This window comes from Malania oleifera, chromosome 9 (assembly GCF_029873635.1).
Source record: "Malania oleifera isolate guangnan ecotype guangnan chromosome 9, ASM2987363v1, whole genome shotgun sequence".
NCBI lineage: Eukaryota > Viridiplantae > Streptophyta > Magnoliopsida > Santalales > Ximeniaceae > Malania > Malania oleifera.
In genome coordinates, this window is record NC_080425.1 from 3,822,431 (window position 1) to 3,836,217 (window position 13,787).

Sequence of the window (13,787 nt, forward strand, 5' to 3'; positions counted from 1 at the left end):
GACTTTTGCTCCAGCTATTTAAGTGAACAGGGATAGTGTAATCCTTGGAGGGTATGCCCAAGGTAGGGACGTAGACTGGTTTGACCGAACCTCAATAACAAATATCGTGTGTTTCTCTCTCCCTATCTCATTTACTTTCCACACTGTAATTTCTATATGTGTATGTTTGTTCATTTACAGTTATAATTATTTGCATGCACACATTCATTTAAATAAGATATGTTGTACGTGTATGTTCGCACTTATAGTTTTATTATTTACATACACGTTATTATGTTGAATGAGATATGAACTGTGGTGAATCGGCGAAATGTTTAAATTAGCAGAAAATGTTTTTAAAATCCAATTCACCCCCCTCTTGGGATCACACCAATTCTAACACAATTTGTATTTCATTCTCATTCTATTCCTAGATATAAGAATTTGCAAACTAAGCATAACCATAAAAAAATAAATAAATAAGGAAAAAACTATTTCCCAAAATATATAATGGTATGAGCTATAATTTTAAGAAATTTTGTTAAAAATAACATATGAAATTAAATAAATTTTTATTTTATTAGATTTAATTTTAAATTGTTGGAATTATCTTTTATATGCATTTTGTGATAATCTTAATGGAAAATTTTAGATATAAAAAATAGATTTTTAGTTATATATAATATGTAGGCACCAAAATGAGAAACATAAGTAAAACCTTTTACAAATATATTGCACGGAAAGAAAAGAAAATTCTTCAAGTTTTTTACGAAATAACATATTAATTTTGATAAGATTTTATAAGATATTTTGATAAAAAATTCAAAATTCAAATCGTAAAATTTTTGATTCCAAAAAAATTGAAAATAAGATGTTTTTCTTAATTAATTTTTAAGTCCATAAAAATATAAAATAAAAAATTGCTTTGCACAATTCAAAATTTTCTTTATCTTGTATTTTAAAAATATAAATATGAAGAATTTTAAAATAACTTGAAATTTTTTTAAAATTTTGAAAATTAAAAATTAAAAATATTTTTGCAGTTAAACGGACTGTAATATTGTAAAATTAATTATTAATAATCAAGAATATAATAAAAATCAATTTCATAACAAAATAGGTTAATTGGGTATAATTATGAATTATCCAAAAGAAAAAAAAGTTTCATCTGTTTATAATTTTAAAACGCAATAGAATTTCCCTCCTGGGTTTTTCACTGTGATGGGTAAAGATAGGTTTTGGGTTCTTTAGTCAAATTTTGATGGTTGGAGTTGGCGATGGATTAAGGTCTGGTTAGGTTTGTGGTGGAATGTCATGGAAGGCGCCATTTTTGCAATTTGAGAGTGCTGGGGTTCAAATTTCGCAGCATTTCATTGGGTTCCATCCAAACCGATTTGTATTTTGATTTGTCTGAATGGCACTATTGTTGACAAAAGAACGATTACTGCATTCCCATTTCATGAAAATCTGTTCTTCTGCTTTAAGAACAATTTCTGGCAGTCTCTTTGTCCCCAGCAACGAAATTTTCAGAAGGGCATCTCAAGTATCAGATCCGAGCCGTAAACAGTATCATAATCCACTCCGCCAAAATTTTCCCACTTGTATTCCGCCAGGAAAGTTATCTCGGGAAGGTTCTTCTTGTGGGGTTTTGCTGAGAAAGCTAGAAATTGCTCTGAAGGATCATCAAGTGGATGAAGCATGGGAAGTTTTTAATGACTATAAGAGCTTGTATGGTTTCCCTAATCGCCCCCTTGTGGGTCGGTTGATCACTGAATTGTCCTATTCATCGAATCATCAATGGCTTCGGAAGGCAAGTGATTTAGTTTTTTTTATTTCAAAAGAGAAAAGATCAGATTTGCTTCAGCTTGATTTTCTAACTAAGCTCTTTCTCTCCTTAGCTAGGGCTCAAATGCCTATTCCTGCAACTAGGATTCTCTGGTTGATGCTGGAGAAGCACTGTTTACCCCCTGTGAGTGTATTGTCTTTAGCTGTTCTACATATGGTAAAGACAGAGATTGGGTCACATCTTGTGTCCAATTTCTTGGTTGAGACTTGTAATAGTTTTCAATGCCCTGGTGCGGAGAAATCTAATCCTGCCAAACTGGTGAAACTAGATACTATGATCTTTAATCTTGTTCTTGATGCTTGTGTGAGGTTTGGATTATCTTTCAAGGGCCAGCAGATCATAGAATTGATGGCACAAGAAAGGGTTGTTGCCGATGCACACTCTATTGTTATTATTGCCCAGATTCATGAGATGAATGGTCTAAGGGATGAGGTGAAGAAATTTAAGGATCATATTGATCGAGTTTCTGTCCCTTTTGTTCGTCACTATCGACAATTCTATGATAGCCTGCTGAGCTTGCACTTTAAGTTCAATGATGTTGATGCTGCTTCGGGGCTTGTGTTGGATCTGTATAGATGCCGGGAACCTCTTCCTGTTCAAAATGATAGGAAGGACTCCTGTAAGCCTTGCTTTGTTCCCATTGGGTCACAATATCTGAGGGAAGGATTGAAAATAGAGATTGCAGCTGAGTTGCTGCAGAAGGATTCTGTCCTCAATGTGAAAAGCAAACAAGAGCTTATTATGTTTAAAAATGGAAAATTTGTACTAACCAATAGGGCACTGGCCAAGTTCATCAATATGTACAAGAGTAGTAGGAGGATTAGTGAGCTGTCAAAGCTTATCCTTGCTATTCAGAAGGCATTATACTCATTAGAGGAAGCCAGTTTATGCTCTGATGTGATCAATGCTTGTATTTGTTTGGGTTGGTTGGAGACTGCTCATGACATTTTGGATGACATGGAATCAGAAAGGGCCTTCATGGGTTACACTACGTATATGTCACTCTTAAAAGCCTACTGCAGGGCTAAGATGTTTAGGCAAGCAAAGGCACTGCTAAAACAAATGAGAAAGGTTGGCTTTGTCATTAATCTGTCTGATGAGATGGTCATCTCCACTTGTCTGTCAGAAGTACTAGATAAAGGTATCCCATGTGTAAAAGCATCAGCTTCCAAAGGAAAACTAGAATTGGCTGAGTTTGTGCTCTTGGAAGTGCAAGAGGAGCATAGAAAGATGCCTCCTGTAGTTTATGAGTTGAATTCTTCTATTTACTTCTTTTGCAAGGCCAGAATGATAGAGGATGCTTTAAAGACGTATCGAAGAATGCAAGATGCAAAAATTCAACCCACAGTACAAACTTTTGCTAATCTGGTATATGGGTATTCTTCCTGGAAAATGTATCGTGAAATCACGATTTTATGGGGGGACATTAAAAGGAATCTACAGAGTGGTACTTCAGTTGTAAACAGAGATCTGTATGAGTTCTTGTTATTGAATTTCCTTCGAGGAGGTTATTTTGAGAGAGTGATGGAGATCATTGATTACATGCATGAGCGTAGTATGTACCCAGACAAGTGTAAGTATAAAAATGAATTTCTAAAGTTTCATAAGGATCTTTACAGGAACTTAAAAGCAATAAAGGCTAGAACTGAGGCCCAAGGCAAGAGGATTGAGCATGTTAAGGCATTCAGGAAATGGGTTGGCATTGGTTGAAGGTTTCCGGGAAATTTTCGTGTAGAAGGAGGCAGGTTTATTTTTTAAGCATGGTTCTGTGCCTTTGGTTCAGTATTCAAATGTTATCTTGTATATAGGCAGAACAATTTTAGTGGAATTAACTTGACTTGGAGGCAAAGCAAGTAGAATGCATGTTAAGGTTGGGATCAAACTCGTCATCTCTCCCATAGCCACAGATAACGGTGTGAAAATTGGATGTGACTTCTTAGACACTTGGACTTTCTCAGATCCACCTCCATTGTTGTGGATTGTTGGTTTTTTATATGAATTTGATGTCAGGATGATATTCAAAACCTACATGTGGTTTGCAGCTGAACTCCCATCATTTCCAGCCATTGATCAGTGCTAAAATTGGAACGTTAGTCTTGTGTGATCATGTAGTTTTTGGTGGAGACATGGTTTGCTGCTCCAGTTGGAGGTGCAGGGACGTTCACTTTATTTACCAATGAAAAATGATGGTGGGTAACATGGTAGCATCCGTGTCTATCTATGTGGGATAGCTGATGCAAACTCCATGAAATATTTCTTTGTATTGTAGCTTCCGAGTTCCGAATCAATATGCTTGTTATACTTCAAGTCAGAAAGGATTGGATAACCATTGAAGTGAAGATATACTGGTACTAAACTGTCACCTTGTTGTTTCTCATTGCTTCTCTTTACCATTTCTGTTCTGTTCTGTTCTTTGCTAGCACTAAGAGGTCCTCACCCATATACTAAACTACCACCTTCTTGTTTCTCGTTGCTTCTCTATACCTTTTCTGTTCTACTCTGTCCCATGGCTTCCCTTTGGTTTTGGATAAAGAGGAGAAAGCTCATGTTTTGACTATCAATGATGGCCTCGTTGACTGGAAACTCGTCGAAAAATTGCTCACCAACTCTTTATGCTAAGATACCCGCTCCCTCCCTCCCTCAGTCCCTTTCCTAGCAAAAAAAAAAAGCCCCTTCTCGGCCTCCCTCCATTCCTCACATCATTTCATGTTCTTTGTCTGTTTTTCTTTTTTTTCGTGGGCTCATTTTTCTTTTTGTGAATAATCAATTGCATGTCTATGTTCTCTGAATCTCTTTGATGAGCTTTCTTCTTTCATGGGATTTTTTTTTAATTGGCTAATTTTATGGTTTTTTCTCCCTAGAGAGGCTGTTTGAACTTGGAGCCAAGTTTGTTTTTTCTCATATGTATTTGGAGGGGAAATGGCATATTCATGTGTAAGCAATGACACATGATATGGCCCATCTTCAATTACGTTATGTTACATGGTCATACCCTAGACCGTGAGCATGTGTGAGTGTAATGTAATTTTGATAATTCTTTCTCTTTGTCTCTCTCTCTCTCTCTATATATATATGTATATATAAAAAATATTTTATGTATAATTTTGATAATTTGATGGGCTCAAATTCTCTGCTATAGGATGCAAGTCTAATTGTGATGGCATGGAAGCCAAAGTTACGTTCTTTTCTGTGTCTCTTCAATACCTTACTCAAAATCTCATCTCATGTATTTTATAGGTTGATGTTCAACAAAATTATGAAAGTACACCACCCAAAGCCTCCTTGCACAATAATGAATTCTAGAAGAGTGCTTCCATGTGCAGATACAAATCTGTAAAACTCTATTGCTTAAATTCATGCCAATGTATATGTGTCAACACAATGAAGAACTGACTTGAGTATATTTTCATTAATATTTGCCTTTTCTTTACAGTATCATAGCTGTATTATGTAATAAACATTTTTAAAATTTTAATTCTTTATTAATGTTTCTGCTTAATTTGGTATGGGTGGGTGCGGAGCATGTGCACCAAGCACTAGTGCGCATGTATAAAAGAGGGAATCCCTCCCACTGAATAAATAAGTGTCAAGAAATTCACTTAAATTCATTTAATATTTTAACCACATATCAGCCTCTATACTCAACCATATAAATAATTTTTAATGTAACATTAGTGTATTTAACATAAACACTAAACAGTGTTAAATAAAATCTATTATAAGCAATATGTAATACATGGTCCTAAATTTAGTATATTTATTTTTGTTTGTGTGTGATTATTGTTCCTAGACCCCTAACAATATAAACTTTTGCCCCTTGAGTTTTAGAATTCTGTGGGACCTCTCATTCTTATATCTTTTTAATGATCTCTTGATTCCTTCTATTTTTGAGTGTTGAATAGGTTCTGCATGAATGACGGAAGCAAGCTTTTTATTTTCTATAGAAGGTTAACATTCTTTTTCTACTTGTTGCAGATACAATCATTCCTATTATTATTGGATGTAGGCATGTGTGCTGTCTACTCAACCTGATCTTTCCGCTTTCTTTGTGGGAGGACTGCCACATTTGGTACAGTTTTTTACCTCCTTGTAGTATAGTTGCCACTGCTTGTCACTCACATTTAGATACCCTGCACCGAGCTTTTTCTTCCTCTTCTTCTGGTGGTTGCGTTCGGTAATTATGGCTACCTAATATGCATCGGATATATTTGGATTTATTTAGAATTCTCCCTTCCCCCACTCCCCTCACCCATACACAAAATCTCTTGCATATTTTGTGCACTGTTTCCTCGTAGGCTGTTGATGGACCACATGTTGTTTTCTGTGAAGTTATCTAGGTCCATTATGCTTTATCATTCTTGATGCAGGGATGATGGACTTGTTTGCACAAAGAGTCTAAGAACCAAAGATGTGAAACAGAGAGTCAAAATGAAGGACTACTGGTAGGTAAATCTAGTTTGCTACAAGGTGCATCCTCACTCAAGTTTTTTCTTGCTCCACAACTGCAGCTATGGCTGCATCTTCTCTCATTCATGATTTTAAGCTGGCATCATTTTTGATTTGTGGAAGGGACACTCACCCATTTTTTTCCCAAAGAGGCAAGCATATTATTCAACTGCCTACTCCCATGAAATGGCTAGCCTGCTCTTTTGAACTGTGCCCATCCTTCGCCCTCTTGTCCCCTCCCCCCAATCACAGCAAAGTGGTTTAAAAATTGAGTGTGAATCATTTTAGGTGAACGAATAGTTGTCTAATAAGTTTACTTGATGACTGATACCATGAGACTATTGTTGGAATAACAATTCCAATTTAGGTGCTACTCTTTTTTTTATGCATATGGTGAGCTGCAAACTGAGTTTGACTAGTGTCATGGGACGAGAATGCAAGGGGATAATTGGGTTTGGGTTGAGACACCTGGATCCGGAACCTAACATTTGCTGATAAGGTAGTATCCTGGCCCTATGGTGTAGTCAAATAGAGTGAGAACTTGAGTTGCATTCTTCAACAAGTCTTGTATTTGAACTCTTCTAATTGATTTTTGGGAAAAATCAAGAAAAAGAAAAGATCATGCAGTAGTTACATTTTCTTTGCTCGTCATTTATTGCCAAATAAACAGAGCATCATCATTCTTGAATGTTTATCTTGAGTGATTTCATCATTGGTATCATAGTAAGGCTACATATTACAGTTTGTACAATCTTCTACGTGCCCGATCTCTCCTTGATGTAATTACTCTTCATAGTCACAAATAACATTAGCTTATTTGATCCCTACACCTCCCGTTGTTCATCCTTAGGTGCAGCTAGTTCTCTCATTGGTGATCTTAGGATTGGTTGTCATCACAACTCACCTTTTATGTTTCTCTAACTCAGTTTATGAATCCGAAACCTTTATACAAATCTGCATATTTTTATGAGATATTATTTGGTATGGTTTATTCTTCTGGCATTAAAATTTTAGTTTTTAACTTGACAAAGGGCTACATCATTTTGAAAAATTATAATTTTGTGATTATATCCAAGGAAATATCAGGTATTCAGGTTATCTGATCCGATTCTATGATATTCTGGAGCACTTGTGTCTGCCTCAAATATTCTAATTATCTCATATGCAGATTATGAGCCCCGACGAGACACATATGACTATTTTTGTTTTGTTTCTGTTTATCTTGTGATTTTTGTGTGTCTTGTATATTCAGACTATTTTTTATCTAAATGGTCTAATAAATATACTTATGATGATTGTTGTTGCCAAAAACCGAACTGCTTTCATAAATTGACCTTCGACCGCGACCACTTGAAAAGAACCAGAGGAGAATAACTTGGAGGACCCGGGGTGTGGATCCGGTACACCCCAGGTCCTCCAAGCCATTCTCATTTGGTTCTTTTCAAGTGGTTGCGGTCGAAGGTCAATTTACGAAAACAGTTCGGTTTTTGGCAGCAACAATGATATAAGTGGCGTATGAAATCTGAATTTCGTTGACGATGAAAATATTTGATCTCTAGAATAACTTTGGATTATTTTTAAAATTATATTTTATAAATGTAGCGTAGCCCCTGTAATTCTTTATTACCAATTCATTGAGTCTATTCGTTTTACATTTTGCAGAGCAAGTTGTTCTTTCACTCTCGGTGTTACTAGAGGGATCGGACTGCATTGTTATCTGTTCAGTTGCACTAAGTGGATCAACTAAATTCAAGATTTTGATTTTCTATACTATTTTATCTATACTAGTCTAAGCTTTTACCAATTCTTTTATTTGATTATAGATCATAATATCTTGAATTTTCTTTTATCTCATTTTCTCTTGTGTTCTCAATCTTGGTATCTATGTTAGGCTTGAATTTTGGACTTCTCTTATCCCCATTTCATTAACTCTATGTTTTGCTCGTAGAATATCTATTCTTTGAAATAGATTAGTCATCATAGTTTAGATACAATTAGTTATACTGAAAATGATTGCTGATATCATAATCAATGAATAATGTGAACATTTGAATGAGTTCTTAAGAAGGAATACACGAAGAATAACTATTTGAAAAATCTTACCATGAGAATGTCTTTTGTCTTTCTTATTACATGTTAAATGAAACAATAAAGAACACATAAGAAAAAGTTATCACCTACATTTCTAAAATGTTCAATTTTGTTCTAAGAAATAGTTATTTCAAGAACAAAATGAGTTGTAGTTACTTTTAGGTGTAATAATTTTTAAAATGTCTTCATAATTTTATATTTTTTCTAAAAATAATAAATTGGTAGATTAATTCTAAATTTGAGTTCATAAATTATCTTTCAACACGCATAATTAAACAAATACACAATAATTTTCAATTATCTTTTCAAAGAGGAATCTTTAGGGCTCAAATCTGTCCTATTAAAAATAATTTGTGTCTATATATAATTAAAATAACATAACTCGTCATATTTTTAAATATAATTATGGATAACTTTTTGAGTATAATAATACAAAATAAAGTAAAAATAACAAGTATAGAAGTTATAAATAATAAATGAAAATATTTTTTTGACACAAACATACTCGTGCATACATAAATTTATTTATTTGTTCATATTTGAGGTATATCGAGGCAAATTTCCATTAAGGAGGGGCAATCATCAAGATGGCACAGATTCGGGGGCGAGAAATACATTCCTTACTTATTGCCCAAAATTTGTCTCGAGCTACAAAATTCATCCCAACTTTTATCCTAAAACCGTTTAAAAACAGTCAAATTCGTTCCTATAGAGGCATATTGAGATGGAATATCCACTAATCTAAATTCATTCATCCCTATTGCTAACTTACATATTGTGGGCAATTTCCTCCGACAATTTAAGGAATATTAAACCCTTATTTGTTATCTCTTCCAAGTTAGCCATACTCCTTTGTTGTGTAACGTGCAGCAATTATAATAAATAGTACTGAAAAATAAAGAGATAGATAAAGTAACAAAAACACACAGATTTAATGTGGTTCGGTAGTATGCCTACATCCACAGGAGCGAGCGGCGGCTAGATTTCATTGTACAAGAGTAGGGTTACATCATATATATTTATAATGAATAGTATGGAAAAATAAAGAAATAGGTAAAGTAACAAAAACACATGGATTTAATGTGATTCAACAGTATGCCTACATCCACATGAGCAAGCGGGCTAAATTTCACTATACAAAAGTAGGGTTACATCATATATATTTATACTAACCCTAGTCGTACATATGAACCACATACTACAACATCCTTTACTGTCGCTAACTAACTCACTTTTTCTCATTGGTGCATCACTTGGCCTTTGATGTGGACGTCCAAATCATTTGAGGTGTGCCTTCCTTATCTTATCTTTGCAAGTGCGATGCTTAACTTACAACAAATATATTTGTTCTTTAATTTATATTTTAACATTACATTGCTCATCCAACATAATACTGTGGTTTTGACAACTTTCAATTTTTAGATATGTTGTTTCTTAGTTGTCTAAAATTATGATTCGTGTAGCACCGCTAATTTGACCATCATATAAAACTTCCTTCTAAATTTTAAGAATACTCAATGATTACACATGTTTGAAAACACTTCTTAATTTTACCCACATGACGGTAAGTAAAATAATAAGAGCAAAGATACATTTCGAGGTCTAACTCAAGATAATAAAGGAGTATAATTTTATTACTCCCTTTAAATTAAATGCACACGGTGTTAAATATTGAACGAGTGTCTTACTAATATAAAAGGGGACTCAAGGGGGAAGGTAAAGCATCTCACAACTATCTTTTATACTATTGTCATACTACTCATACTTCTTCAATCTCTGACTTAAGCATCAAAGAGAACTTCTCGAACCCACCTTAGGTCCTCCAAGATTTTTTTTATTTTCTTTTCAAGAAATTGAAGCTGTGACTCACTATAGTAAACTTTGGCGGCAATAGTTCTTTAACTCTATGCTTAACATCTTTTTCAATTTCTCCTTTAACTTGCTTAATAGTTTGAGACATTGAATCTAATACTGTTATTAATTTCTTAACCATCAAATTAGTTTTTTCTTTAATATTCCTTCTACCATAATTAAAATATCCAAATCAATTTTTAATAATCTTTCTTACACAATCATCCTCCCACTAAAACCTTAATACCCCTTAATTTGTATAGTTTCAAATAATAACTAGCATAAATAAGGATAAAATTGTAAAATTATTTTATAGAATCTTAGTCCGTAGAAAATATGGAATCTTAGTTTTATGTATTAAATTACAAAATTTAATCATGCTATTAGACATAGGCCTTGAAATTTTGGCAATATTTTTCCTTAAATTTATCTCTGATAAAACCTTAAGGTTCCACTTGGAACTTTAAAAATTAGAGAAATAAAAGCAAAATATGAAAGAATTCAAATTTTCATATTTACTTATGAAATGAAGGAGAGTGAGATATAAATAAATATATATATATATATATATATATGTATGTATGTATGTATGTATATATGTGTGTGTGTCAAATTAATGAAAAAAAATTTAATTTTTAGCATCAATAATATTTTATTTTTTATTAAGTTTTAATCATATTAAAACAAATTTGTATTTTTAGTAATATTTGGTGTGAGAAAAAATATGACGGAAAATAGGTTTCCCAATGAAAAAAATTTGATTTTAAGCATCACTAACATTAATTTTTTCTTAATTTTTAAATTTATTAGAATTTTTTTTATTTTAATAATATTTCATATAGATAGAAAATATAATAGAAAACATGTGTTCTTATTTCTCTTCCCTTTTCACAACCAAATCCTTAGTCTAAATAGATCTTAAGTGTTGAGCTACTTTTCTCAACTTTTTCTTTTTAAAAAAATTGAAATTTTCCAATAAAATTTGTCATATAATAAGCTGATTAAATAATTTGAAATTGACCGATAAGTAAAATAATTAATATTTTGAAATTGTATAATAAATTTATAACTTAATTTTTGTAGAAACTATTGATTAATTAATTAAATTTTTTTATAATTAAATTAAACTTGGATTGAGATCCATTAAAATTTTCTGACTTTATTAATGGCACCATGAGCTTGAAAGAAACTGAAAGGCTAATTAGTTATGTCATCAACCATTAAAACACTTATTAAAAATATGATTTTAAATTTGAAACTTTGCAATAAATTGTAATTTGATAAGTTGATTTGTTAAACGTTCCACCCGGGAGTATATAGAGTCAGAGTGGGGGGTGAATGGATTCTTTTCACGTATTTCGATTTTCTCCACAAAATAAAACTCTTACCATGATTGTAAGCAATTATATCACAATATATATAATGTAAATCAAGCACAAGACAAATAAAATAAAGAGAAGGGTAGAGAAAGATCAACACCGGGATTTTTACCTAGTTCGGCACCAAGCCTACGTCCATGCCTTAGCACCAAGACAAGAATTCGACAATCCACTAAGGATACTCCTTCACTAGCGGAGAAGCCTTATAACTTGGGAACAAATCCCTACCACGCTCACAAAGAGCCACAAAGATCACCAAAATACCTTACGCGTTTAGTTCACCAAGAACCTTTACCAAATGGTTCACAAAGAACCTTACAAAGAGATGGATAATACAAGACAATGCTCCTCAAATGAGCTAATATCAATTACAAACCAATCTCACACTACTCTCTCAAGGAATGATTCAAACAAGATAAATGAACAAGAGAGATTGAACACTTGTGGATGAATAACTACAATGCAAAGTGTTAGGTTTTGTATTGAAAAAATGTTTATGAGTAAGCTTGTGTAAAAACAATCAAAACCATGCTAAACAAGTCTATGGACTTGTATTTATAGCCAAAAGCACGAACTAGCCGTTATTGGATTGTTGGGAGCAAATCCTAAAAGAAACTAGCCGTTGGTGTGCTGTTCACGAGACCAGTCATCGAAGAGTATACCCCACTCGTCGACGAGTCATTGCCATTCATCGACAAGAGGGCATCGACGAGATGTGCTCTCTCGTTGATTAGTCTCCTAAGCAGAGAACTCATGTTGACTACTGGATTCTTTAGTCAACGAGTGTATAGCACTGGTCAACGAGTGTTCTATTTTTCTCAACCAAAAAGTCTTTTAACCACTTAAAGCATCTTTGGACAAAAGTATATAAAGATATTGAGTTTAATGGAGGTTAAAACTTGTCCAAGTGAGTTTCTTTATAAATATAAGATATCTTGAATAGTGAAAACACATTTGAAGCTTGTTTTGATATCTTATATGCTAAGTATGTCCTTTTATAAAAATATACTTAACTTTCTTTGAGACTTTAGGACATAAAACATGTTTTGTTAAATCCAGAACTAGTATGTAAAAGTTTATAATAGTAAGATGTTTGAAAACTTGTCCCTTACGAAAACATATTTTGTGTAAAAACCCGAGCCTAGTAGGGTCTGAGGTATTTACTTTCTACCATTGATTTACAACGGAAGCAAATAAAACTCAATTATTATTAAACAGAGCACTAATTAATAGTATTACAATCGTATTAAAATTACATTCAAAAAGAAAGAAAATATAAAAACATAATCTTCTGGCATTATACTAATTTTTTTTTTTAGTCTAATTTTATTTTTTCTATTCCCGCTCGCATGCTTGCTATGCCTGATTTCTGGTATGTCATTCAAAGTTATCTGAAATGTAAAATATGATTGGAATGAGACGACACTCAGTAAGTAAATAAGGTTATATTAGTGTGTGACTAAGATGAGTTTAAATGCATCAAAATTTTGTACCAATAAACATTCAATTTTTATAACTTTAATATGTATATGAAATAAAAATCATAAATACATTTATAAATCTTTATAACTGCAATTGTAATCGTAAACATAAACTGTAATCGAAATGTAAATATGTAAATTTTTATAACTGTAAATATAAATGGTAAACATACTGTAAATATAGATATATATAAATAAATGCATATATATATATATATATATATATATATATATAAAATTACGTAATTGTTTGTAGTAAAAGTGCAACTGTAAATACATATACATACAAATGTATATATATTTACTTTTTTTCACATCTTTTCTTCTAAATCACCATTCAAACCCTTTTAAAGTACAACCCTATTTTCATAAATATACACATGTTTCTTTACTTTGTAGAAATATCCCTTATACTTGTTAACCGTAAATCATGTTTACCCCCATGACAAGGTTGTGCTGTCCGAAAACTGGACTTAGCTGGCTGGTCGGCTAAACTAAATCAACGTACATCTTTATTAAGTGAGATTTTCTCTATTAAGTTCAAACTCGGAACCAGGTGCACACTCAGGAGAAATCCAATGTCATTTAAACTACTCTGTAAATAGTGTGGGTACACTCTAATCTGTTTAAACTTTAAATTACAGTACCGAACATCTGTAATTTTGAACTTTCTTCGCTACAAGGGGTTTGAAAACATCTTATTATAATTTATGC

General features: G+C 32.7%; 1 protein-coding gene across 3 annotated transcripts; it reads left to right on the forward strand.

Moving 5' to 3' along the window:
* Positions 1–1,185: 1,185 nt before the first annotated feature.
* LOC131164799 (pentatricopeptide repeat-containing protein At4g17616) lies at positions 1,186–8,204 on the forward strand. 3 transcript variants are annotated; one of them, XM_058122259.1, is made up of 5 exons: positions 1,256–4,014; positions 4,095–4,173; positions 5,801–5,894; positions 6,193–6,267; positions 7,934–8,204. In XM_058122259.1, exon 1 carries the CDS (start codon positions 1,394–1,396, stop codon positions 3,533–3,535), a length of 2,142 nt encoding a protein of 713 aa, XP_057978242.1. In that variant the 5' UTR covers positions 1,256–1,393; the 3' UTR covers positions 3,536–4,014; positions 4,095–4,173; positions 5,801–5,894; positions 6,193–6,267; positions 7,934–8,204. The 3 variants fall into 3 exon arrangements, with proteins under 3 accessions (XP_057978241.1, XP_057978242.1, XP_057978243.1); XM_058122258.1 differs by having other exon boundaries at positions 1,186–4,173; XM_058122260.1 differs by lacking the exons at positions 5,801–5,894; positions 6,193–6,267; positions 7,934–8,204 and adding an exon at positions 5,063–5,311 and having other exon boundaries at positions 1,256–4,173.
* Positions 8,205–13,787: the final 5,583 nt, after the last annotated feature.

Bases quoted from the DNA above. Each gene is read 5' to 3' on its own strand.
- LOC131164799 (XM_058122258.1), top strand. From the start codon at position 1,394: ATGGCACTATTGTTGACAAAAGAACGATTACTGCATTCCCATTTCATG.